General features: G+C 32.5%; 1 protein-coding gene across 1 annotated transcript; it reads right to left on the reverse strand.

Annotated features, from left to right (window-relative positions):
- Positions 1-1,747: 1,747 nt before the first annotated feature.
- LOC132741506 (antiviral innate immune response receptor RIG-I-like) lies at positions 1,748-23,415 on the reverse strand. Its single transcript, XM_060729693.1, has 12 exons — positions 23,333-23,415; positions 22,318-22,487; positions 17,493-17,634; positions 17,043-17,279; positions 16,667-16,834; positions 15,822-16,409; positions 15,180-15,446; positions 9,577-9,744; positions 9,192-9,310; positions 2,574-2,811; positions 2,351-2,457; positions 1,748-1,903 (listed from the first exon to the last, which is right to left on the reverse strand). The coding sequence occupies exons 1-12, from the start codon at positions 23,358-23,360 to the stop codon at positions 1,772-1,774; spliced, it is 2,364 nt and encodes a 787-aa protein (XP_060585676.1). The 5' UTR covers positions 23,361-23,415; the 3' UTR covers positions 1,748-1,771.
- Between the last annotated feature and the right edge of the window lie 917 nt (positions 23,416-24,332).

Here is a 24,332-nt window from a genome sequence, read left to right on the forward strand (position 1 = left end):
CCAAATGCCAAAATTTAAATTGGGGCCGCTTATTCCTAAATTTTTTTATGTCAAATTTTTGAGTTGACAGTGTCAACTGTTGGGGAGTAAAGTTAACGGAAAATAACAATGTCTTATTTTATTCGAAGTTCAAGAGGGATTACTCAAGCCATGAACAAATTCTAACCGCACCAGCTTATTTCTATGAAATGTCCATGTAATAAATTTGAGTTGAGTATGTACAACGTTAACTGTTTCGGAGATAATGAACGCAAAACTTAAAAATTCCCATTATTCTTAAGTGAAAGGGGCATAGCTCTGCCAAAATTCATTGAACCATAACTAATTCAAACTTGACATGCGCATTCCTTTAATGTATCCAAACGTAAAAGTTGAGTTAAATGTGCACAGCTGTAAGGGAGATAATGAAAGGAAACTAAAAGTTCAAGAAGTATTATTCTTTCAAAAAATTCATTGAAACATGACCAAATTCGAATTTGACCAACACATTTTTCTATGACATATCCATACAGTTAATTTGAGTTGAATGTGTCAAATTGTTTGGGAGAAAATAAACTTAAATTTCTTAGTTTTTCAAAGTTAAGGGGCATACCTCTGTCAAAAATCATTGAACTATGAGCAAATTTCAAACTTGACCTGCCGTTTCTATGGCATATCGATATGTTCAAGTTTGATTTGTAATTGTAGCAACTGGTTGGGTGAGGTTTATGAACAAAAGCTAAAAAAAACTTACATTATATTTAAAGTTATAGTGTCATAGACTCTCGTTTTGAATATCAACACGAATGACCAATATTTGAATACTTGATCGCGCATTTCTTTGACGTATCCATATGACAAATTTTACTCGAATGTGTACAACTGTTAATGACATAATGAACGGAGACGGAAAAATTCTCAAGTTAAGGGGCATAACTCTGCCAAAAGTCATCAGACCAAATTCGAACGTTACCTGCCCTTTTCTATGTTATATCCATATGTCAAAAAAGAGATGAATGTGTGCAACTGTTACCAAGATAATATACCAAAACCGATGATGACGGGATGACAGAACGGGGTAACACTATATGCAGTAGCCAATTTATGTTGGAGGCATAATAAAATATGATGATATGAAATTATACAATCTTTGATGAAATGCTGAATTTACAGTTTTATGTTAGAATAATTAATACAGTGCTTGCTTTAATGCTTCAATATAAGTTTGAACGATAAATTTGCGAGATGCAAGATAACTTATAGTTAAAATGCATACATCACAAGTTTACCAATGACAAATGAATCGCTTTATTAATAACCACATACCAACAAATAACTGAATTGTTGCATGTTATTCTGAAATCTTCATTACAAGAAGAAACTGATTATAAACTGCAGAAGGTGCAATTCAGAAAAAAAGATAACATAATTTAACGCTAAACATCAACAATACAACGTGGAAATAGTATCAAGTATAACGGAAAATTGGTAGTTTATGTCAAATTAAATGGTACAATATAAGGTTAAAATAAAATGTTGCATTTTAATTGGTACATCCGTTGTAATTAAATGCGCAAAAAAAGACAAACAGACAACGAATTATATCTTATTATATTTGCTTAGATAATTTCAAATTGAATGAAACTTATAAACAAAGCGAACTTACCGGAATCCTTAGTTACTCTTAAAGCTTATTATTGATTTTTCTAGTAAATCCATCTCACAGGATATGGGTCACCCAATAACTTTGCCTTCTTTTGCCGAAAGTTCCACAATCCTCTTTTTAAGCACTTCAACATTTTCGGTCTTTAATTGAGTTATCTATTGGAATGTCCCCTGGCGTCAAGTGCTCATATAATTCTTCAAAATCCGTAAGCATTTCTCTCAAGTCAGAAAAAATTTTGTCTGCATGCTTTTCCCTTTCCTTTCGTAAAACATTTATTAAAAATCAACAAAACATAGTAACAAATGGAACGCATGATAAAAATATTTCAAAAAAAAATATATCGTTCATGCATGTATAAATGTTAAATAGACAAGAAGGGATATTTAACACTGACTTTATAAAAATAAAACATATTCAAAATTCCTTTTCAATAGGAACGATTAAAACTATCTCAATTCTGTAAAAAATAATTTTGCCACATTCTAAACACATTATAATGCATAAAATTTATATATTTCGGACGTGAAAGGAGTAAAATATCGATATAAACATGAGTCTCATGATCCGAGATAAACTTTTAAATATGTTATCATGTACAAGACAAACTGTAAACTGTTTGCACTTATTTAACAAATGCATGCTATTAGTGAACTATCAAGGTAAATGCTGTTAATATGATATGTAAAAATATCCATATATATATACCTTGCCCAGTTTATCGGCAAATGTACCAACCAAAATGACAGGTGGTTCTTTAGAAGTACTCGATGGACAGTATGTATGTATTGAGTTCAGCCAAAACTTTACAAATTCTAAAACATAAACATTTACAAACATTTACCACATGAATGATTGTAAAACGTAGTTAACTTTATACTGTAGCAATAACACAACTGACAAAATTATTTCAGCAATTGACAATTCTAACCTGAAATTTTATATTGTTTTTTTCCGTCCGTGCCAATAAAACAGTCATCTTCAACGACACTGTCAACATGCTTAGACAGGTCAATGACCAGGAGATATACTGCTCTTCTTGATAGAAATATTTGATGAGTTCCATAAAAAATATGCTGACCAGCAAAGTCCCAGACAGACAGGTCTGCGGTATCTTCGGTCACATTTGACTCATTCATACTTCCTATTACTGTATCTTGAATCAGTGTCTGTGAAGAAACATACCTCATTTTACAAATAGAAAAAGCTGACGGATGAAATAACATGTATGTCCATGGAAAATAAATGTATCAATTTAATTATATTAAATAATAATAATATAATTAATTTATATTTTTTCTCTGTTATAGTGTCACAATACGGTGACTTGTGACGTGTGGAGGCCGTTAAGTGTCGGCGTGTATCGACATGTTATATTTTCAATCTCTTAAGATCGTTTAGCACGACATTATTAATGTCTATATTTTCCCTTGAACAGCAAAACTCAAAATGTTGTAGACTCGGTTTGATTGAGCCTGTTCATAAACGGTAGTGGTCACTGAAAGTACCGTTCTCTAGTCCTAGCATAACACGTATCATGTAAAATTTGTTTGTAGAGGCATTATGGTAAGAGAATAACAAGGTTCCATTAAAAAATCTGCATATATTATGTCATGAAATATTCAGGACGATAAAAGTCAATTATACATAATTATATTTGCTTTTCACTACAGTCTAGTGTTTTCGTTTCCTTGCGTTTATTTTATAGATATTGAATAATCTTGGAGGTTATGCGAGAATTTGGTTCGCGATAGTGTAAGACGAAAACTTTTGTATGGGTTTAATAAGTTACTGTTAAATGTAGGTAAATGTTTAAATTTCTTATATTTCATTTTGTGTGCTGTATTGATAAATTATTTCTTTATTTTTTTATTTTTAACTGTTCACTTTTTTTTTTATTCAATATCAGTTTTGACCTTGTAAATGTTTGACATTTTAAGATGGCCTCTAAGGTCACCAAACTTCTTATTCTTCCCCTAATTAAACTAAGATAACTAGTCTTGAATCTTAATTCTTTAAATGCATGATACTTAATGCCTAATTTGTTCCTGTTTAACAGCAGTACGGTAAAAGTGTAAAGGTTTACGGACACCTTAAGTTTGGTGACTTTACAGAGCATTTTGAAATAGTATATATAATTAGAACATATGTTAATTATGTAACCCTGTATTATATATTTATAATCTTGATATTGATCAAAACTGAAAAGAGGTCACATATAATAAGAGCGATCAGTGATCACATGTGTAGACTCATAATAGCCAATTTTCTGTTGCAGCTACTGTGTAGCCGGAGAAACACACACCATTACAGGGTGTAATTTCTTTTATTCAACTTAAAAACTCGTGTACTATGCACCAGTGGTATAAGAAGATTAAGAATTAAGTTAAAGGGCTTTTACCATGATAAAGTCATTGAACAGAATAAATCCGATAATATGCACATTAAAATCTGGAAAGTGATCCCTCGGAACCATTAATTATTTGAAAATTGCAGACTCGGTTTGATTGAGTCTGTACATGAGGGATAATGAATAAGTGCAACATCCCTCAAGAATTGGTACCGATAGTACCAGTGAAGTTTGAATGGAATTGCACCTTTGGTTTCCGACTGAGGAGTAGTCCAATCAAACTTCTGCGTAGCTGGCAACACAAAAGAAAACACATCTTTGTTCGAGTGCTACAACTCGACCAAAAACCATTCAAGTATCCGCAAGATTTTGAGCTACCAATTATTCCTTTAAAGTTTGATTTAAATTGCATTAGTGGTGTAAGTGGAGTTATCCGTACAAACTTTACTAACACCTTTAATTCAAGTGCCATAAGTCGGTCTAAAATCCTGCAACCGGAAAACCCGTGTAATGAGCTAAAGTACTTGCAATTTGAGCTAACAATCAATCTTGTAAAGTTTCACTTATATTGGACAAAACTATAAGAATAAACTATTATAAGAGGTCCAGAGCTATGACTAAATTATTGAGCCAAAAAATGCTGCAATAATAGTTTATTAAGGGGCGATAACTCGACCCAAACCAATCAATCGGAAAACTCGTGTTATATGCACACACAAGTACTTTAGGTACCGATCAATCATGTAAAGTTTCAATGAAATTGCAGTAGAGTTAAAAAATGTAGAAACAGGTATATAATCTTGACAGAATTACTGATTTTTCAACTGTGAAAATGTGAAAAACATAGCTTGGCAAATCATTGCTTGTGATGAAGTTGAAAAATATTCAACTTACCAATAAAACTGTATCAAATACAATAAATAAAAGATCTTGACTTGGAACCCAGTAACCCCAAACGAAATCCAAACTTAAAGGACCACCTAAGGTATGTTCCTTGTAAATATGAAACATAGGTAAAAAAACTATGCAAAGGCTGTATTAGAAAAAGTGTAAAAAGTCTAGTGCTTGTAAATTTGACATTGACCTTCAGATTCTAAACACTAAACCATCCTAGGTATGCTTCTTCCAAATTTGAAAAATATATATAAAGACTGTAAAAGCAAATATGTCAAAATCTATAATTGGCGCATTGACATTTTATTCAATCAAAAGCCGCGCAAGTTATTTCCTTAGAAATTTGAAAACACCTGTCCATAAATAAAGGCTGTATAGACAAAAGTTTTAAATCTATCTTTAGGACATATGACCTTCATCTAACTGCCCCTAACTCAATCCAAAGGAAGAAGATCTTGAAAGTTTTATCCTTTAAAATTTGAAAAGTATCAGGCAAATCATTAAAGGCTGTATAATCAAATGTGTAGATAACGATTATTGGCTGTTTTGATCTTGACCAAATGACCCTTACATAATCTAAAGGAAAAATACAATACAAGTTTTTGTCCCGCCAAACATGAAATATATCTGTCAAAAAATAAGGGCTGTATGGGCAAAAGTGTAAAAATTTATAAATCTATTTTTAGCACTAGTGACCTCGAACAAACTGACCCTAACTCCATGAAAAGGAAGAAGATTCCTCCATTTTATGTTCTTACAAAATATGAAAGACATCAGCCGATATAACAAAGTGACAAATGTAAAAGTGTAAAAACTATTTTTTTTATATTGGTGACCTTAACCTTGATCCAAATGACCCCTAAGTGAAGGCAAATGAAGAGGAACTCTCTAAACATTTCTGTATTAAACATGAAAGACATCAATTCAAATATAAGGCTGTATAAGCAAGAAAGTTTAAATTTATATTTTTATTACACAAATGACCTTGACCCAAGTGACAACTATCTCCACAAAAAGTTAGAGGACCATTGAAGGATATATACCAAATATGAAAAGCATCATTAAATAAACAAGAATTTGTAACAGAGTTACCAACGTCCTCCGCCTCGGGAAAATTTTATATGAAGCATAAAATTGTGCTATTTCAAAAGATTGAGGTATGGATCTAAGTACTTTCAGTCCAAAATTATGATCAATGCTTGATCTGCAAATGCAACAATAAATTTATTAAAGAAATAAAATGAAACACTGAATTTAAAAATCTATCATGTTAAGCTTTGACCTCTAAGTGTGACCTTGACCTTGGAGGTAGGGGTGCAGGTGTTGTGCATGACATATCGTCTTATTATTTTTACTATTTGTACCAAGTATTTTCAAAATCCCTTGAACTATAAGGAAGTTATAGATGGGACACAAAATATACCCTCTAACATACTATGTTAATCTTTGACCTCTTAGTGCCACCTTGGAGATAGGGACCCATGTTTTGTGCCTGATATATCGTCTTATTATAGTGATTATTTGTGCAAAGTGTTTTTGAAATCCCTTGATCTATTAAAAGTTATGGACTGGACACAAAATATACCCTATGACAGACTATTTAAACCTTTTACCTCTACATGTGACCTTAACCTTGGAGGTAGGGACACTGGTGTTACGCATAACATATCATCTTATCATTGTGACTATTTGCGCCAAGTATTTTCAAAATCCTATGGAGAAGTTATGGACGGGACACAAAATATACCATATAACAGGCTTTGTTAACTTTTGACCACTGACTTTGAAGGTAGGGGTGCAGGTGTTGTATTTGACATATCGTCTTCTTGTTGTGACTATTTCTGCCAAGTTATTTCAAAATCCCTTGAACTATGAAGAAGCTCTAGATCGGACACAATACATACCTTTTAACAGACTATGTTAATTTTTGACCTCAAAATGTGACCTTGACCTTGGAGGTATGGATGCAGGTGTTGCGCATGACACATCGTCTTATTATAGTGACTATTTGTGCCAAGTATTTTCAAATCCTTTGATATATGAAAAAGTTATGGACCGGACACAAAATATGCCCTATAACAGACTATGTTAATCTTTGACCTCCAAGTGTAACCTTGACCTTGGGGAAGGTGACTGATTGTTGCGCATGACACATTTTCTATTTATTGTGAGCAATTGTGGCAAGTATTTACAAAATCCCTAAAATCTATTAAAAGTTATGGACTGGACACAAAATATACCCTATGACAGACTATTTAAACCTTTTACCTCTACATGTGACCTTAACCTTGGAGGTAGGGACACTGGTGTTACGCATAACATATCATCTTATCATTGTGACTATTTGCGCCAAGTATTTTCAAAATCCTATGGAGAAGTTATGGACGGGACACAAAATATACCATATAACAGGCTTTGTTAACTTTTGACCTTGACTTTGAAGGTAGGGGTGCAGGTGTTGTATTTGACATATCGTCTTCTTGTTGTGACTATTTCTGCCAAGTTATTTCAAAATCCCTTGAACTATGAAGAAGCTCTAGATCGGACACAATACATACCTTTTAACAGACTATGTTAATTTTTGACCTCAAAATGTGACCTTGACCTTGGAGGTATGGATGCAGGTGTTGCGCATGACACATCGTCTTATTATAGTGACTATTTGTGCCAAGTATTTTCAAATCCTTTGATATATGAAAAAGTTATGGACCGGACACAAAATATGCCCTATAACAGACTATGTTAATCTTTGACCTCCAAGTGTAACCTTGACCTTGGGGAAGGTGACTGATTGTTGCGCATGACACATCTTCTATTTATTGTGAGCAATTGTGGCAAGTATTTACAAAATCCCTTCTAAGATAAAAAAGTTATGGACCGGACACGATATATATCCTTAAATAGACAATGTTGACCTTGAATGAGCAAGTGCGACCTTGACCCTGGAGGTAAAGATCTGGTTTTGCTCATGACACATTGTCTTATTATAATAAATATTTGTGCTAAGTTATTTCAGATTCTTTAAAAAAAAATGACAAAGTTATGGACCGGACACGAAAGTGTGACGGACAGACGGACGCAGCCTATTTCTATATCCCCCTTTTTTCTTCGAAAAGGCGGGGGACAATAAAGTTATTAGAACTAATTTAAACCTTACAATGTCATATTTTAATTTAGGAATAATTTAAACCTTACAAGGTCGTATTTTAAAGTGATAAAAATGAAAATAAAAGGGAATAATGGACAGCAAAGTTATATAACTTGATAACATCATGTACTTTTTATTGATAATTAAGTGTGTAAATTATAAAGCGATTGGTAAAGATAGAACTTAAGATATATCCAAAATGCCAGTTTAAGTTAACCATATCCATTTTCAAAATGCTGAAAAGTGCATGCAGTAACTTGGAAAAAATAGAAGCCGTACAGGTAGAACTTAAGATAAAATCAACTTGCCTGTTTAGGTGAATATCATACGGGCAGATGGGCAGACTGACGGACGGTTTGATTACTATATGACCGGGGGCATGTATGTTTAAAGGACCATAACTCTGAAATAACTCATTGAACCGGAAAATGCCGATGATATTACAATTAGACTTAGTATTGATAATTCTTATTAAGTTTAAATGAAATTGCACCTCTAGTTTTTGACAAGACGTTCAGACAAGTTTTGCAACAGACGAACGGACAGACAGACATACAGACAGACGGACAAGCAATAGAGAAGTGATTTATGTATCACAAAACTCATCATTTTCTAAGGTTAAAGTGTATTGTTCTTCAATGGGCATATTTTTCATAAGTTTTTCATATAATGATAAAAAACAATAATTTGGATATTTCTATGAAATATTAAGTGTGTTAATTATGTAGGCATTGGTACAGGTAGTACTTAAGATAAATCCTACTTTCCGTTCTGGTTTAACCTCGTGACGGACAGTTGTTTGGAAAGAAAGACATATAGACGGACGGTTCAGGTACTTTTAACTCGTATATGCTCGGGGAGAGGGTGGGCATAAAAGGCAGACACATTTTAAAGAAGCTGTCAAATTGACGACCGCGCATGCTAAATTGTGTCCCAAAATAGTGCAGTAACTAAGGCAATAATTGATTTTATCTTTATTTTAATACATTGAAACAACTTTTGTGCAGGCTATTCTGTGTTTAAATGATTGCTAATTGATGACTACATATGACTCAAGGTAATTTTGTTTAGCGCCTTCTAAAATTGAAGACCGTTTAACAATAATTTTTTTCTGATATATTAAAACAATACAAACATTCTTAATTATTTAATAGTACCATGAACTCAAGATTCCTGGCCTCTTCCCGGTCACACTCAGGACTGAAGCTTTTTTCTTCAGATCTCGTGCCGTTATTCTCATAATTTGTGACGGTTTCATTCACCTCTCTTTTCCCGTCTTGCGTTGAAAATCATCATGTAGCATAAATTTCACATTTAAAACACGAAAATACATCGCAGAGAAAAATAGTTTTAAAACAGATATTAGTTTAAAGTTTTCTGTTTTTTAGTTTACGAAATGTCCACAGTTTTTAAACAATTATTAATTGAGAGTTGATTTTATCAAAATGACATTTTAGTTCATGTATTGCTTTTAACAAAATTTGTTGAAAAAGAGTGAAGTTTATGTCAATGATGATGATACGTGTAAAACGATAAACATACCATCGACGCGAGTTCTAGTATACAATAGTTCTTCTTGCCGGTTTTGTGTCGTTTCTGCTTCATTTTGATGCGACTGCAATGTATCTTCATTGCTTTTCATGTGTTTTTCCCTGGACCATTTCAACAATTCCGACACAATATGGCTGTTATGATTTCTTTCAGAATCACCTTGTTGATAATTGAAAACTTTGAATTTTAGTCACAAGATCTACATTAAAAAAGCAATTATGCAATCTGTAAGTCCCCTACCGGTTAGAAACCCAGTTATATTCTGATGGGCCATTGGCCATTCCATTCAATTATACCATTGAATGAATTAATTACATGAATGAACTTAAATCTTTTGAGTTGTACGTTTGTGCTTATCATAGTAATGTCATAATGTAAAAGTTTCCCTGCCCAGTAAGGAAATTATGTTTATACAAAAGATAATCAAAAGGTCCAATTTTCTCAGGATGAATAAGTATAACTAATATTTCAACTTTTCTCTATTTTAATTTGTTGGAAAAATCTTTGTGAAAAAGTGATCTCAGGAAACAGTTTAATGAAGAGACAGACAGACATACTGTAGGAGACTCCAACCTTAAATTTTAAACATCCCTGATACTAAAATATAACATTTTTTTAAAGCAAAATTCTTAAAAAGGAGAGAACTCTTGAAATAAAGATGCTAGATTTACCTTTATGTTTATTTTAATGAATGTTTTTTATGAATTTGAAGTAAATCCATGAAGGAAAAAGAAAGTGAAAGAAAGAATAAGAAAAAATTCAAAGTTTAAGGAAGAGATAATTCCGGAAATATTGATTCTCGATTTTAAAAAAACCTTATATTATTATTATGATGTGGCAGTTTGAAGTAAATTCTATAAGTAATGAAAACGTTAGTCTAAGAGTGAAAATACCAATTTCTCATAAACAGTTCAAGGGGGACATAATTCTGGAAAAAGCCTTGCCAGAGCATTAAACCTTCTCACAAATGTTGAGTAATAATAAGAAACAAATATATGAAGTTTGAAGAAGATACATTTAGAAATAAAGAAGTTAATTTAAAAAAAAACAACATTTTTTTCATGCAAATTCTAAGTTCATGGGAGGTAATTCTGATAATGTGTGTGCTAGAGTTGAAAATCATGTCACATATGATGTTGTTGATGACCAGAGTTATATTTAAAGTTTAAACTAAATACATTAAGAAATAAATAACTTATAGTGAAAAAGCGTAACAACTTGAGTCAGAAATCTTGAAATTCGGCCTTTTTGTTGCCATATCAACCAAAAGTTTCAACAAAGAAACAAAAGAAAGATATTCATAATCTCCAGACTGCAATCTACCCATATGTCAAGTTTCATAAAAATATATTTTTTGTATTTCCAGTTATCTCTGGATCCAGTTTATGTGTTAAATTAGCCATATTTTCTGTCTATTTATTGCCAAAGCAACCAGAATTTTCAAATTAGAAAGAAAAGAAAAAAAAAACATGCACAAGATCCATAGTGCCATTTATCCATATATCAAGTTTCATAAAAATATTTTCAGTACTTTTTGCGTAATCGCTGGATCAAGTTTTGTGGACGGACTGACGGAATGACAGACGGACGTTCTTACGGGACAGTAATAATGTGGCTACCACAAAAGAAAATAGCCACATAAAAGCATTACGGAATGAATTACATCAAAGAGAAAGAACAGTTACCTATTGTCCCTCTAGCCATATTATTACTGTCCCGTGAGAGCGGACGGACATACGGACAGACAAACAAACAAACAGAAGGTAAACCTAAAGTCCCCTACGGTTAAACAGGTAGGGGACTAATAAAACTTTTACCAAATTCTAAAATCAGGTTTTTTTTAAGGATAACAATACTGAGAGAGCTCATAAATTGGTAAAATAACTTCTCACTTATTATGTGGAGAAATGTCGAGTTGAAAGAAATAATAATAAAGATCGTACAAAATATTGTTTGTTTTGAAGTCATTAATAGTTTTATAACATAATTATAATTTTATAACAAATTGTTCAAATGCGGCTGTAAGGCCCACACAAAAGATCGACCTTGAATAGGAATGTGTAACCCTTGTTAAATAAAGTTGTTACATACCTACATACATACGCACCTAACTCATTAGTTCTTTACTCACTGTGGATGATCACGTGACCAAAATCGTACAATGGGCTCATAAAATGGCGGCCTGAACGCTCGGCAAAAGCAGTGAAATTGAGGTAAGCATACAGTTAACGTTAACTTTATATGTTAAACAAGGCCCCTGTATAAAAACCACGTAATGTTTTGTTATTGGTTACTTTGAGGCCCTCTCTGTTTAGGCCTGAAAGTCGAAAAAGTTGTTTTGGGTAATGAGTACAATGGCCATACAGGTACTAAAATGCGTTGTTTTCGGTAAAAGAAACGCATTTTGAGCAAAATTAGCAATGACTTTGCATTGACATCTTGTACACAATTGCAAGTTTGCCTGTCACAAACAATTTCCATCCTTTGTAAAGTTGCATAACGAAGTTGTGCATCTTTTTAAAAAACGAGTACAGTTGTCGAACCAAATTTAATGAGTACAACGGCCGAACGATTTTATTGCCTGTCATATTTTTTTCAATTTTTTCATTGAATTATGATTGTTTCTCGCTTCGTGTCTTTGAATCATACAAATATAATATTTGAAAGTTAAAAGTAGGAAGTATTAAATTAAATGAATTCAGTTTGCTTGCTATACATTCTCATCTTAATAGTATTCTGCTTTGATAACACACGTGTACATCAGCTTAAAAGTATTAACAATACAAAAATAAAACACACATGTACATTATATAGAATTTAATTCACCAGCAAAATATATGTTTAAATTACGTACATAAAATGTCATACCATTTTGACAATTATTTTGGAAATAAAGTCAGTTGTTGTTTTTTTTTGTATTTCAGACGCAGAAAAAGGTGCTCATTTAAATGATTGTATATTTTAAATTTTAATATTGTGCTTATATTATCGTTCAATACTTCATCACACCATATTAAGTAATTCAATATCTTAACAGGAATCGGAAATTCTGATGTGTTTATAAGCTGGCATTATGGCAAATCATATAGAAGACGACCAGCTTCATGTCGTCACGAGCAGGTACACAAGGGGAAGGTACCCCATACATGCTATTTGACATGGTTCCTAAGTTTCGGCAAGTTGCAAAGACAAAGGTTTGTAAATTGCATTTCATACATGAAGTACATAGCTGTCTGATATTTCTACATACGGCTTGAATGTCTAAGATAAAAAGAACACTTAGAAATGGTTACATGTTAATAAAGAAAAGCTATTTAAAATAAGAAATTAGATAACCCTGGAGCAATATATTACCCCATAATCTTCTATAAGCAGTAACATACAATGTACCTTTTGTGTTGAAATGAACGCATTATATATGTTCCTAAATAGGTACAATTAAAAAATAGCTTCAACACCGTTAAGCTCAACATGGAAGCTATATTAACATCAATAAACTGATAGTATTTCTAAATTCTAATTTGTTTCAGTTGTTTCTGAGCAAACAACCATGGCGGAGCAAAACTGCATCAGTGCGAAAAATATGGCAGTTCGTTTTCGAAAAAATCTGAACTTGAGTAACACAAGTTATTTCATGCTAACCCACTCTAACTTGCAGAATCTGTCCAAAGCTTTCTGAACTAGGGAGCTATTATAGCCGGGTTTCATAATATTTGATCACATATAAAATTCTGGAAACAAAGTGATCCCTCGGACGCATTAATCACAACAAAATTACAAGAGAATTGCAGACTCGGTTTGATTGAGTCTGTACATGAGGGATAATGAATAAGTGCAACATCCCTCACGCCCACTAGCACCGGCTTGAGCGGTACTCAATTCTCAACACTTAATAGTGTTGGCATCAATGATCCCGAAGGACCAGAAGCTATAACAACACTGAAGTGAAGTACGTGGCAACTTTTTACAGCTGCCACACGGCACTTGACACCTGCTGTTGGGAAGTACAAAATTCTTGAAACAAAGTGATCCCTCGGAAGCATTAGTCACAACAAAATTACAAGAGAATTGCAGACTCGGTTTGATTGAGTCTGTACATGAGGGATAATAAAGTTTGTACTTTAACTGAATCCTTTTAGGAACATATGTAATGCGTTCATTTCTCACCACACATGGATCATTGTATGCCGCTGCAAATAATAGGGCAATATATTACTCTAGGAATATCTTTTTTTCGTTTTCTAATACTTTTTCTTTATGTAACCATTTCTTTGTGTTCTTTCCATCTTTGCCACACAAGCCGTTTGTAGAAATATCAGACAGCTATGTACTTCATGTATGATATATAATTTACAGACCCATGTTTTTACAATTTGACGAAACTTAGAAACAATGTCCCACAGCATTTTATGGGGTGCCTTTCCCTAGTCTACCTGCTCGTTACAACATGAACATCGTCTTCTATAAGATTTGCTATAATGCCGGCAAATAAACACATAAGAAATTTCCAATTCCTGTAAAGATATTGAATTACTTAATATGGTGTGATGAAGTATTTAACGATAATATAAGCACACTATTAAAATATAAAATATACATTACATGTATATATTCCATAGATATACGTTAACGTGCTTTTCATTTAAAGGAACACCTTTTTCTGCGTCTGAAATACAAAAAAAAATACAAAAAAACTTGACTTTATTTCCAAAATAATTGACAATTTTATGTATGTTATTGAAACATATATTTTGCTGGTGAAATAAAATTCTATATAATGTACATCTTTGTATTTTATTTTGTCTTGTAAATACTTTTAAGCTGATGTACACGTGTGTTATCAAAGCAGAATACTATTAAGATGAGAATGTATAGCAAGCAAACTGAATTCATTTAATTTTATACTTCCTACTTTTCACTTTCAAATTTTATATTTGTATGATTTCAAAGACATGAAGCGAGAAACAATCATAATTCAATGAAAAAATTGACAAAATATGACAGGCAATAAAATCGTTCGGCCATTGTACTCATTAAATTTGGTTCGACCATTGAACTCGTTTTTTAAAAAGATGCAGAACTTCGTTATGCGACTTTATAAAGAATTGAAGTTGTTCTTGACGTGCAAATTTACAATTGTGCACAAGATGTCATTGCTAATTTTGTTCGGAATGCGCTTCTTTTACTGAAAACAACGCATTTTAGTACCTGTTCAGCCATTGTACTCATCACCCAAAACAACTTTTTCGACTTTCAGGCCTAAACAGAGAGGGCTACAAAGTAACCAATAACAGGACAGTACGTGGTTTTTATATAGGGGTTCCGTTCGGCCTAGTTTAACATATAAATTTAACGTTAACTGTATGCTTACCTCAATCTCACTGCTTTTACCGAGCGTTCAGGCCACCATTTTATGAGCCCATTGTACGACTTTGGTCTAGTGATCATCCTCGGTGTAAAGACCTACTTTACTCAATTATGTACTTTCATACTTCCCTACGTACGTTGTTACATAGTGCATGTAACTTTTTTCCTTTCTTCCTTACTTACTACATATTAACAATAAGATTAAACGTGAATTATTTACGACCTACCATCAGTCAGAGATAACCAATTGCCATCTTTTAATATGACTTTGCATTTTCTCACATGAACATCAATGCTATTCGTACTTTTATTGTCCAATGAAACATCTACATTTTCACCAAAAAGTCTTTTAGTAAGGGTTGTTTTACCAACACCCATATGCCCTACTACCATAACTCGAATGGTATAAGCACGTGTTTTTCCGGTTTCCAAAGCTTCCTTATAAAGTTTTATTGATTCATTATCCATCTTGAGAACTTCCACTGGTAGGGATTCTACGGGATATATTTAAAAGTTTTTATCAGTGTTATAAAACAACTGTACAGTATGTGATAAACTTGATTAAAAAAATGATACTTCCGCTTTTAGTAAAGCAATAGTTTTGTTAGCATTTGGAATTGCTGTATTAAAATGTCAATTACTAATGCTGAAAAGTTTAAACTGCTTTTGAGCGTCAGGCGGCGCTTAAGCAACGGACGGTTTTGTCTATTAAGCCCCCTCCTTTTTACTTATTTAAAGCAGTACAACAACATCATGCCTTGTCAAAAACTGTAACAAAGATACAACAAACTAATACCATATTTGTCTATTTTTTAAATGATAATCAAAACTGATCTTTCGTCTTTTAGATTTGAAAGTAATTACACTACCTTGTAATTTAGAGAAACTTATTTCAGGAACGGCGTATGGTACATCGATCCATTTGTTGTAGGTACTCAGACCATGTGTACGCAAATTCTTAAACTTGAAATTGATGATTTTTAGGATTATGCATTCTAAACCATCTCTTAGTCCAATGTTGCCCCAGTCTATTCGGCATTTCCTGCAATACATCTTGTATTTATTGTGTAGTCCGTCATAGGTATTCGGTTTCTTGTGTTCCTTTCTTGTAATCTTGTCAGCGAAATCTTTATCAATTACGATATGATCATGTCCAAGCTGCCATACATCAGAGACATAACAAGCAAAAGTGTTGCATCTTCCACATAAAATCTCGTAATCTTCATCAGACTTCCTTCCCTTTTTCAATTTCTCAACTGCCGCTTTAAATCTGTATTTATGTGTTTCTTCACTTTGGAAGGCATTGACTTTCATATTGATATATTTTGGATCCAACTGTTTTACAATATTCATGGCCCTATACATCATTGCAGCTTTGTATGTATTGATCATTTCTTGCTCTACTACTATATCACTTCCCATAGTGATTGTTGTCGCTTTTTTCTTACGAGAACGACCTGAATAATAATGTTATTGATGAAACAATATTGATGCCGACTTAAAGGTATGGTTAAAACTGTTTTCAGATTGGTCTATTGAAAATTTGAATGATGCATAAATTATTTTGAAAACTTTTAATACCACCGATACACATATTTTAGACTTTTAATACAAATTGCTGATTTATCAATAAAGTGGTGATAGTTTTTTATATAAAAATGAAATCTCAATTTAAATGGTCAAGTTATATTTTTTCTAGAAGAATATTGAATACCTTTCATTTGTATTTTTGTTATTTCATCTCCGGAATACTCGTAACTAAGAACAATATTACAATCGGGAACATCTATACCCTCATTCCCAACAGATGTGCATACTAGTACTTTGAAGAATCCACTGCGAAACTTGTCTAATATCTCTGTTTGTTGACTTTCTGTCATTCCTGTTTACAATAATTAAAATCATATAATCAGGAACAAATAACACATTGCCGTTAATATGAAAAATCAGCTAATAAGGGGTTTGGTAAGTCAAGTTAAATATCAAATTTATTGACACTTGTTAATGTACTCATTAAAATGAATTAAGAATCATTATTTTCGACCGCTCTTGTGCTTCGCATTAATAACAGAAAGTTAAAATTGTCATACCGTCATCTCCACCACGATTTTCCTTTCCATATAATGGACTCGCTTTTACTCCACTACTCTGGAGATCCCTGTCCAAAAATTCCGCAAGAGATCTGCAAGTAGCTCTTGTCTTCACAAAAACCATGGCCCTTGAATCGTCTCCTTTTTCTATCATCATCTTACGTAAGGTGTCGCTCAAAATCCGCATATTTGGATTATCTGTGTTTTTCCCTTTAACGTTTATTGTTTTCTGCAAATCTGACAATTTAAACATTAAAACGGGTGAAGTTAACGGCCACTTTTATTTAGGATTTTGAAGATAAACATTTATATTTCTCAACTATTATTGTATATCATAGATTATAACATCAATTCGGAAAGTAAAATTTGAATATACTCTGTGATAAATTTGAAACAACAATGATAGCTACCTAACATTCATTATATTCAATAATAAAACGATGAACATACTTTGTAGATTTTTGAATAGCTCCCTTTCCATCTCAGTTAGTGTTTCTTTGTTTTCCCCTTCAAGTCTGTGTTTTTCAGCCAAATATTTAATGACATCTCTCGAAAGTAAAAGTGTGTTTACCTCTAGGGCCGAGTTGTAAGTCTGATCGATTTAAACAAAAAATATATTATCATTTTTAATTATGTTTGTATTTGCTGCATTTATTTTACCATAGAATATATCTGTATGAAGGTCACGAATGCCATGGATCGCTCACATGAGATTCATTGCTAGAAATATTAAAATCTAAAATCAGTAATGAGGTCTATTTGAGCTTGTCATTTTATCAAGGCAGTATAATTTTTAAAATGTCTGTATATGTCTATTACGAAATACTGTATGACAAAAATCTAAGTTCTTGACATTGTACTTTCACACAATAAGATATTACTAAATGAGTCCATTTAAACTCCAATGGCAAGAATCAGCTTTTACTACATGCAAAATGATTAAGCTCGGAGCATTGCACTTTAAGAGAAGAAGATTTTTAACACTTGTTTACTACACAACTCTATGTAAAGAAAGTGACTCTGCCCTTCCTGGTAACTATCACCGAGTGAAATTTTATTCAAATTCCTTCAAAACTTTTCACGTTGATCTGCGGACAAACATTATTAAATATTATAAAGAGACTTTATTCAAAAATGAAGTGATATACTAGAGTAATGAATCGTTAACACTGCACTTTACCGTCCTACTACCTAGTTTCTACAATTGTATGAAATTTTAATCAGATAGAAATAATAGTTTAAAAGTTATACGCAAAAAATACGGTGGCAAAGAGGTGACATGTGTGTATTTTATAACGTGCGCACGAGATAATTTGTCGAGACCAATAGTTACTAAGTCGTAGCCACGAGATAATTACGTCGTGCACACGAAATACTATGTCCTTGACACTAGTTACTAAGTATTGGCCACAAGATAATTAAGTGGTGCACACTGGAAAATATGTTGTGGCTACGAGTTACTTAGTCGTGGACACGAGATAATCAAGTCGTGCGCACGAGATACTTTGTCGTGGCCACGAGTTACTAAATCGTAGAAACGATATAACTAAGTCGAGCGCACAAGATTGTTAACCAATCAGATTACAACTTTCATATTAATTTTCCTAGTTAACCAGAAATGTGCTTTAGGACAAGGACTCCCCTACCTCACATGTCTATCAAAGTGCCATTTATACAAGTTATTGACTGAACAATGATTTTACTTTTAGCGTCATTGTGACCCTGATTTTTAACCTGATGACCTCAAAATAATTTGGTGCCATCTACTGATCAGGTGCAATGATCTCTTTAGGTTATAGAACCCATGGCTTATTCCTTCTCAATTATTCATCAGACAAGGATTTTACATGATGTGTCATTGTTACATTGACCTCAAACATCCTTATAGGATATCCACTGGCCATGAGCAATGTCGCTATCAAATAAAATAAACCAGAACTAACCCTTTCTCAAGTTATCGTATAAACAAGGTTACAGGCCGTTGTACGTTCATACTGACTAATTCTATCACAGAATTGTCCCAACAAAGGGCAATTACTTAGTCAAAATTATTATCTGATTTATGGGCCTTGGAAAGTGACTTTCTAATATGATTCTAAAGACATGTATCATGTTTAAAATGAATATCTTCAGTAATTTCAGAAATTAAAGTTGCATGTAAAACTTTAAACATGAATTTTATAAGTTTAAATCAATCATATATATAAAGTGTAATCTGAGTGGTTAATTATCTCGTGCTTACGAATAAATTATCTTGTTTTAATGACTAAATAACCCATGGCTACGACATAGTATCTCGTGCTTACGACTTAAATATCTCGTGGCCACGACATAGTATTTCGTGCGCACCACCTAACTATCTTGTGGCCATCACTTAGCAACTCGTAGCCACGACATAGTATCTCGTGGGCACAAGATAAATAAAAAACGCACAATTGTCATCTTTGTGCCATCGTAGGAAAAAAAATTGTTTAACATATTTAACGTCATAAACGGAGCATCGAGCGAGGCAGAATAATGGATTTTTTGACACTGCAGTCCTTCACTAATATATGTCATTGTGTGAAATCTATTCAAAAACCATTATTTTAAAAATATGTATGGTTTCAATAAGACATGATTTATCGGTTAGAGGTTATTTTTTGGACAAAAATTATTCAATATTATAAAGGGGGACAATTAAGAAACTAAATGATATAGAATTATTGTCATTTGACACTGCACTTTTTTCTAGTCGTCGTTTCAATGAGAAATCATTGATAAATTTAAAATTATACTTGAAGAATTTTATACGGAGGAGCATTAGTGCCAGGTGTATGTTTTTTATTAACTCGAAATTTCGAGTAACTAACGCGAAATTTCGACTTACTTATCTCGATATTTCGAGTTACTAACTCGAAATTTCGACTTATTAACTCGAAATTTTGACTTATTAACTAGAAATTTCGAGTTACTTATCACGAAATTTCGACTTACTAGCTCGAAATTTCGAGTTACTAACTCGAAATTTCGAGTTACTTATCTCGAAATTTTGACTTACTATCTCGAAATTTCGACTTTTTAACGTAACTAGAATGGCCAAATTTATGAGTTACCAAGAGTTTAGATAATATAAGATATAGTAGGGAGTGCGGTTGAACGATGGAGATGGAGAAACGGGTTCCTGAACAAACTATTAAAGTTAAACTTAAACTAAGTAATGGCATGTACACGCCCGACCTAAAAAACACAAGGCTTCCTTTAATCTGTACGTTCAGGCGTTCTTCAGACGTTGTATTGTATCCCACCTGTTCGAACATATCTTTTCACTAATCATATGGGACATCTGAGGAAAGTATCGCGGAGTGGCCAAAATAGGGGTGCTGGGGCCTTTGTCAAATTTGTTGGACTGACTATATTTCTTGTAAAATCGGATGCTTTTATATTATTCCCAACATGTATATAACAAGTTCCACTTTTATCAATTTTTATCAACACAATATGGATAATAAAATTTAATAATAATGTGTGCTTTAGAAAAAAAAACATCCGGTTAACACGGAAATGTGGAAAGTGTGATTTTACACACCCTTCCCCTCCCCCTCCACAAAAAAGCGAAGGATATGTTCAGTGTGTGTGGACAATTTGACCCTATTAAATTGTTCTGTTAAATACATAGGTGCTCTGTCAATGTGCAACAGCTACACACGAAAGAAAGTATCTTGAATTCAATCCTTGCTTTCACCGGTAACCAATGAAAATCGTGCAATATAAGTCGAAATTTCGAGTTAATAAGTCGAAATTTCGAGTTAGTAAGTCGAAATTTCGAGTTACTAAGTCGAAATTTCGAGTTAATAAGTCGAAATTTCGAGATAAGTAACTCGAAATTTCGAGTTAGTAAGTCGAAATTTCGAGTTAGTAAGTCGAAATTTCGAGATAAGTAACTCGAAATTTCGAGATAAGTAACTCGAAATTTCGAGATAAGAACTCGAAATTTTGAGTTAGTAAGTCGAAATTTCGAGATAAGTAACTCGAAATTTCGAGATAAGTAACTTGAAATTTCGAGTAAGTAAGTCGAAATTTCGAGTTAGTAACTCGAAATTTCGAGATAATTAAGTTAATAAAAAACATACACCTGGCACTAATGCTCTTCCGTAATTTTAACTAAAAGGAGAAAATTAAAAAAATAAGCAAGATAGAGTTATGAGTCTAACATAATGTATTTGGTCACTATCACTTTGTGAAGTTTTTTCTAAAACAACCTTCAATACTTATAAGTTATTCACCTGTCAAGAGTGTGACTGACAGACAGACAGACGGAAGGACGGACGGTCAAGGCGGCGACTATATGCTCTATCTTCGGGAAGGAGAATAAGCGGTCATATGATGAGGTCCAATTTACAACCGATCAATCGATAATTTTTTTTTGCATCTATGCCGTTATAATTGTAAATGTAAATATTGATAAGTGTTCAGACAATTACAAAAATACTACTTTTGTACTTAAGCACTCTTAAAATCGCACATCATGCGACACAAATGTCTCTAAATAACGCTGATAACTATGGAATAAATATACGTTTTACAACGATAAATATGACAAAATTGCGGCGTGTGCGGTGAGACTAATTGGGCTAAATAATAGCGCGGTGCTTATCTCCAGTTTTTTTGTCGCTTTTGTCGCTTTTTACTATGTCCAAGATCCGCGATTAAATGTGACATGGACAATGAGCCCATAAACTGCCACTTTAACTTGTCACATAGTCATCATGTAATCATCATCTGATTGAAATTTCATGAAAATAAGATTTAGGAAGGATTGTTATGAAAAAATAGTACTCAATACGGTATTCAATTATTTTTATTAAACTTTATCCGACACGAATACCTTGTTTGTTTTGATCTTAGATTTGACTTCATGTTCATAAAAAATAAAGCATGTCATGGGCTTCACAAATCCGCTTATGTAAGAAAAAGACAATCCCAGCATGAATATCTACACTTATTTTATGCCAGAAATGACTTAAAAACACATACTGTTATCGCAAATATGTTAAGTTTAAATGTTGGGTTTTTAAGGTTCACATTTCCTGCTGAAGCATTGTTAGGAAACACAAACAAACGATCTTTCAAACCAGCTAAAAACATTGTCTTGTTCTATATTTAAGAATGATAAATTTCAAATATTTCAACCGGTTATGATAAAATTTGAAAATTATTGATTAAATTTCTTATTGATTTATGTACTTTCCCATTATAAGATATATATACGCTTAAAATATTTTCAGAAACTTACATTCAAGTATTTTGCACAACTACTTATATCTCTGGACACATCATAGTCATCCACCTTCAAAAGTGCAGCTCTCATTACATCAACTGTCCATTTATTGTATTCTTGAGACTCTCGGTCATGTGGCTGCTTCTCCATGAGATAAATCATATCAGGTTGCATCAATGAAATGTCTAAAAATTGAAAAAAAATTGTGATAACTTTATGTTCTTTGTGTATAAACACATATATAATACTGCACGTTTGTAACGTCGGTTTTCATTAGTTAATCGTGATGTGTATTATAGTTTCATATACACGGTTGCTGTGAATTTGTGAAGAAATCTAACTTTTTTTATAAATTCGTTATAAATATTCCTGACATGTTATATGGCCATATTTTAATGGTTGTTTGCAATATAACCCTCGCCTTGCAGTTCGGGTTATATTTTCAAAGCTTCGTTTATATGGGGCCATGTAACTAGTTAAATATCTTTATAACTAATAGTTTACACGTATCACAAATAGAACTTTTTTGTTAGACTAGAGAAAAACCTTTAAAATTTTACACCGGAAGTGTAAAGGAATTCAATAAGATCAAGTCGACTACAGTGACAATTTAGAGCTCCCTTAACAAGAAGTCTTTCTTGCTGTTCAAACTTTATGACAGCATTTATATTGCACATATCATTTAATATGCTGTAAAAAGTAAAAATTATTACGAAAAAATCCCTTGAATATATAGTAGGTAAGATTGTCACAATCTAATAGTTAACTCCTGAAAGAGTCGTTACCTAGGACGTTTCTGTTAATTAAACTCATGCATACAGTACGTAAAGTAAACAAAATGTCCCGAAATAAAATATTATGATGCTATTTGAAGAAGCTGATAAGGAAATATACAAATATATCATTTCATGAAGGTATTTTGGAAGCATTCATGTACAAAAATAAAAATTTATTTTTCAAAGTACAGACATACTACTATACATATGTCTAGCTTTATCCGAGAACAAACGATTGCTTATAAAATTTATACCTTGCAACATATCTTCAGTTTCTTCCATTGCAGTCAATATAAAATGTTTACAAGGGTCATCTTTCTGCTTTACAAGCTGTATTGTTTCTATAAAATCATCAAAATGGCATTTTGTGGGTATAAATTAGCTATAATGCATCTACAAAAACAAGTTGTAAAGTATAAAATTATTATGAGGATTGTTTATTCATATCAAACATTTCAATGATTAAGATGACATTTTAAAAATAGTCTTTGATAACATAACACTAAATTATTTGAATAAAATTTTAGGATATCCTTACAAAGTCTAACAGGGAAGTCATTGATAACATTATGTCTTTCCAAAATTAAAATGATATATAGATTTTATTTAGCATGATTATAAACTGTTCTTGAAATACGTTTGATTCTTATCTTTTCTCTGCAAAATAAATGTCCCTGTTTCATTCATTGAAATGAATCTCATCAACGGACCATTAATAATATTTAATTACTGCCTAAACATGTTGTTCTTTGTGGGTTCATCATGTACATTTATTGTTTTCTTAAATAAAATTCATGTATAATATCTGTAGAGATTATTTCTTGAAGTTTTAAAATAAATATATATATATACAGTCACATTCCTCCATTTACGGGGCATCGGTCTATTTGTGACCATACTTGTGGGGTTTATATTTAATGTGGGGCATACATAAGGCCTCGCAACTCTGGCATGTTTAAAACGATGTATGGGGGCGTAGGCTACCCTTCTAACATAGTGCCCGTAGGCCGGTTTATATATATATATATATACATATATATATATATATTTGTTTTCAAACTTCAAGAAATATTCTCTACAGAATATATATATATATATTCACACATATCTTCACTTACGGGGCCTATTTATAAGACCGAGTTGAGTGGCATTATTTCATGCAGTCAGTTTTTATATATGCCACTATGTAGGCATATAATGACATTTCCAAACAACAGAACTAAGGGGTACTAAGTTATATATATCAACTATATA

This window comes from Ruditapes philippinarum, unplaced genomic scaffold (genome assembly GCF_026571515.1).
Source record: "Ruditapes philippinarum isolate M1 unplaced genomic scaffold, ASM2657151v2 ctg13900_1_1_1_1, whole genome shotgun sequence".
Lineage (NCBI taxonomy): Eukaryota > Metazoa > Mollusca > Bivalvia > Venerida > Veneridae > Ruditapes > Ruditapes philippinarum.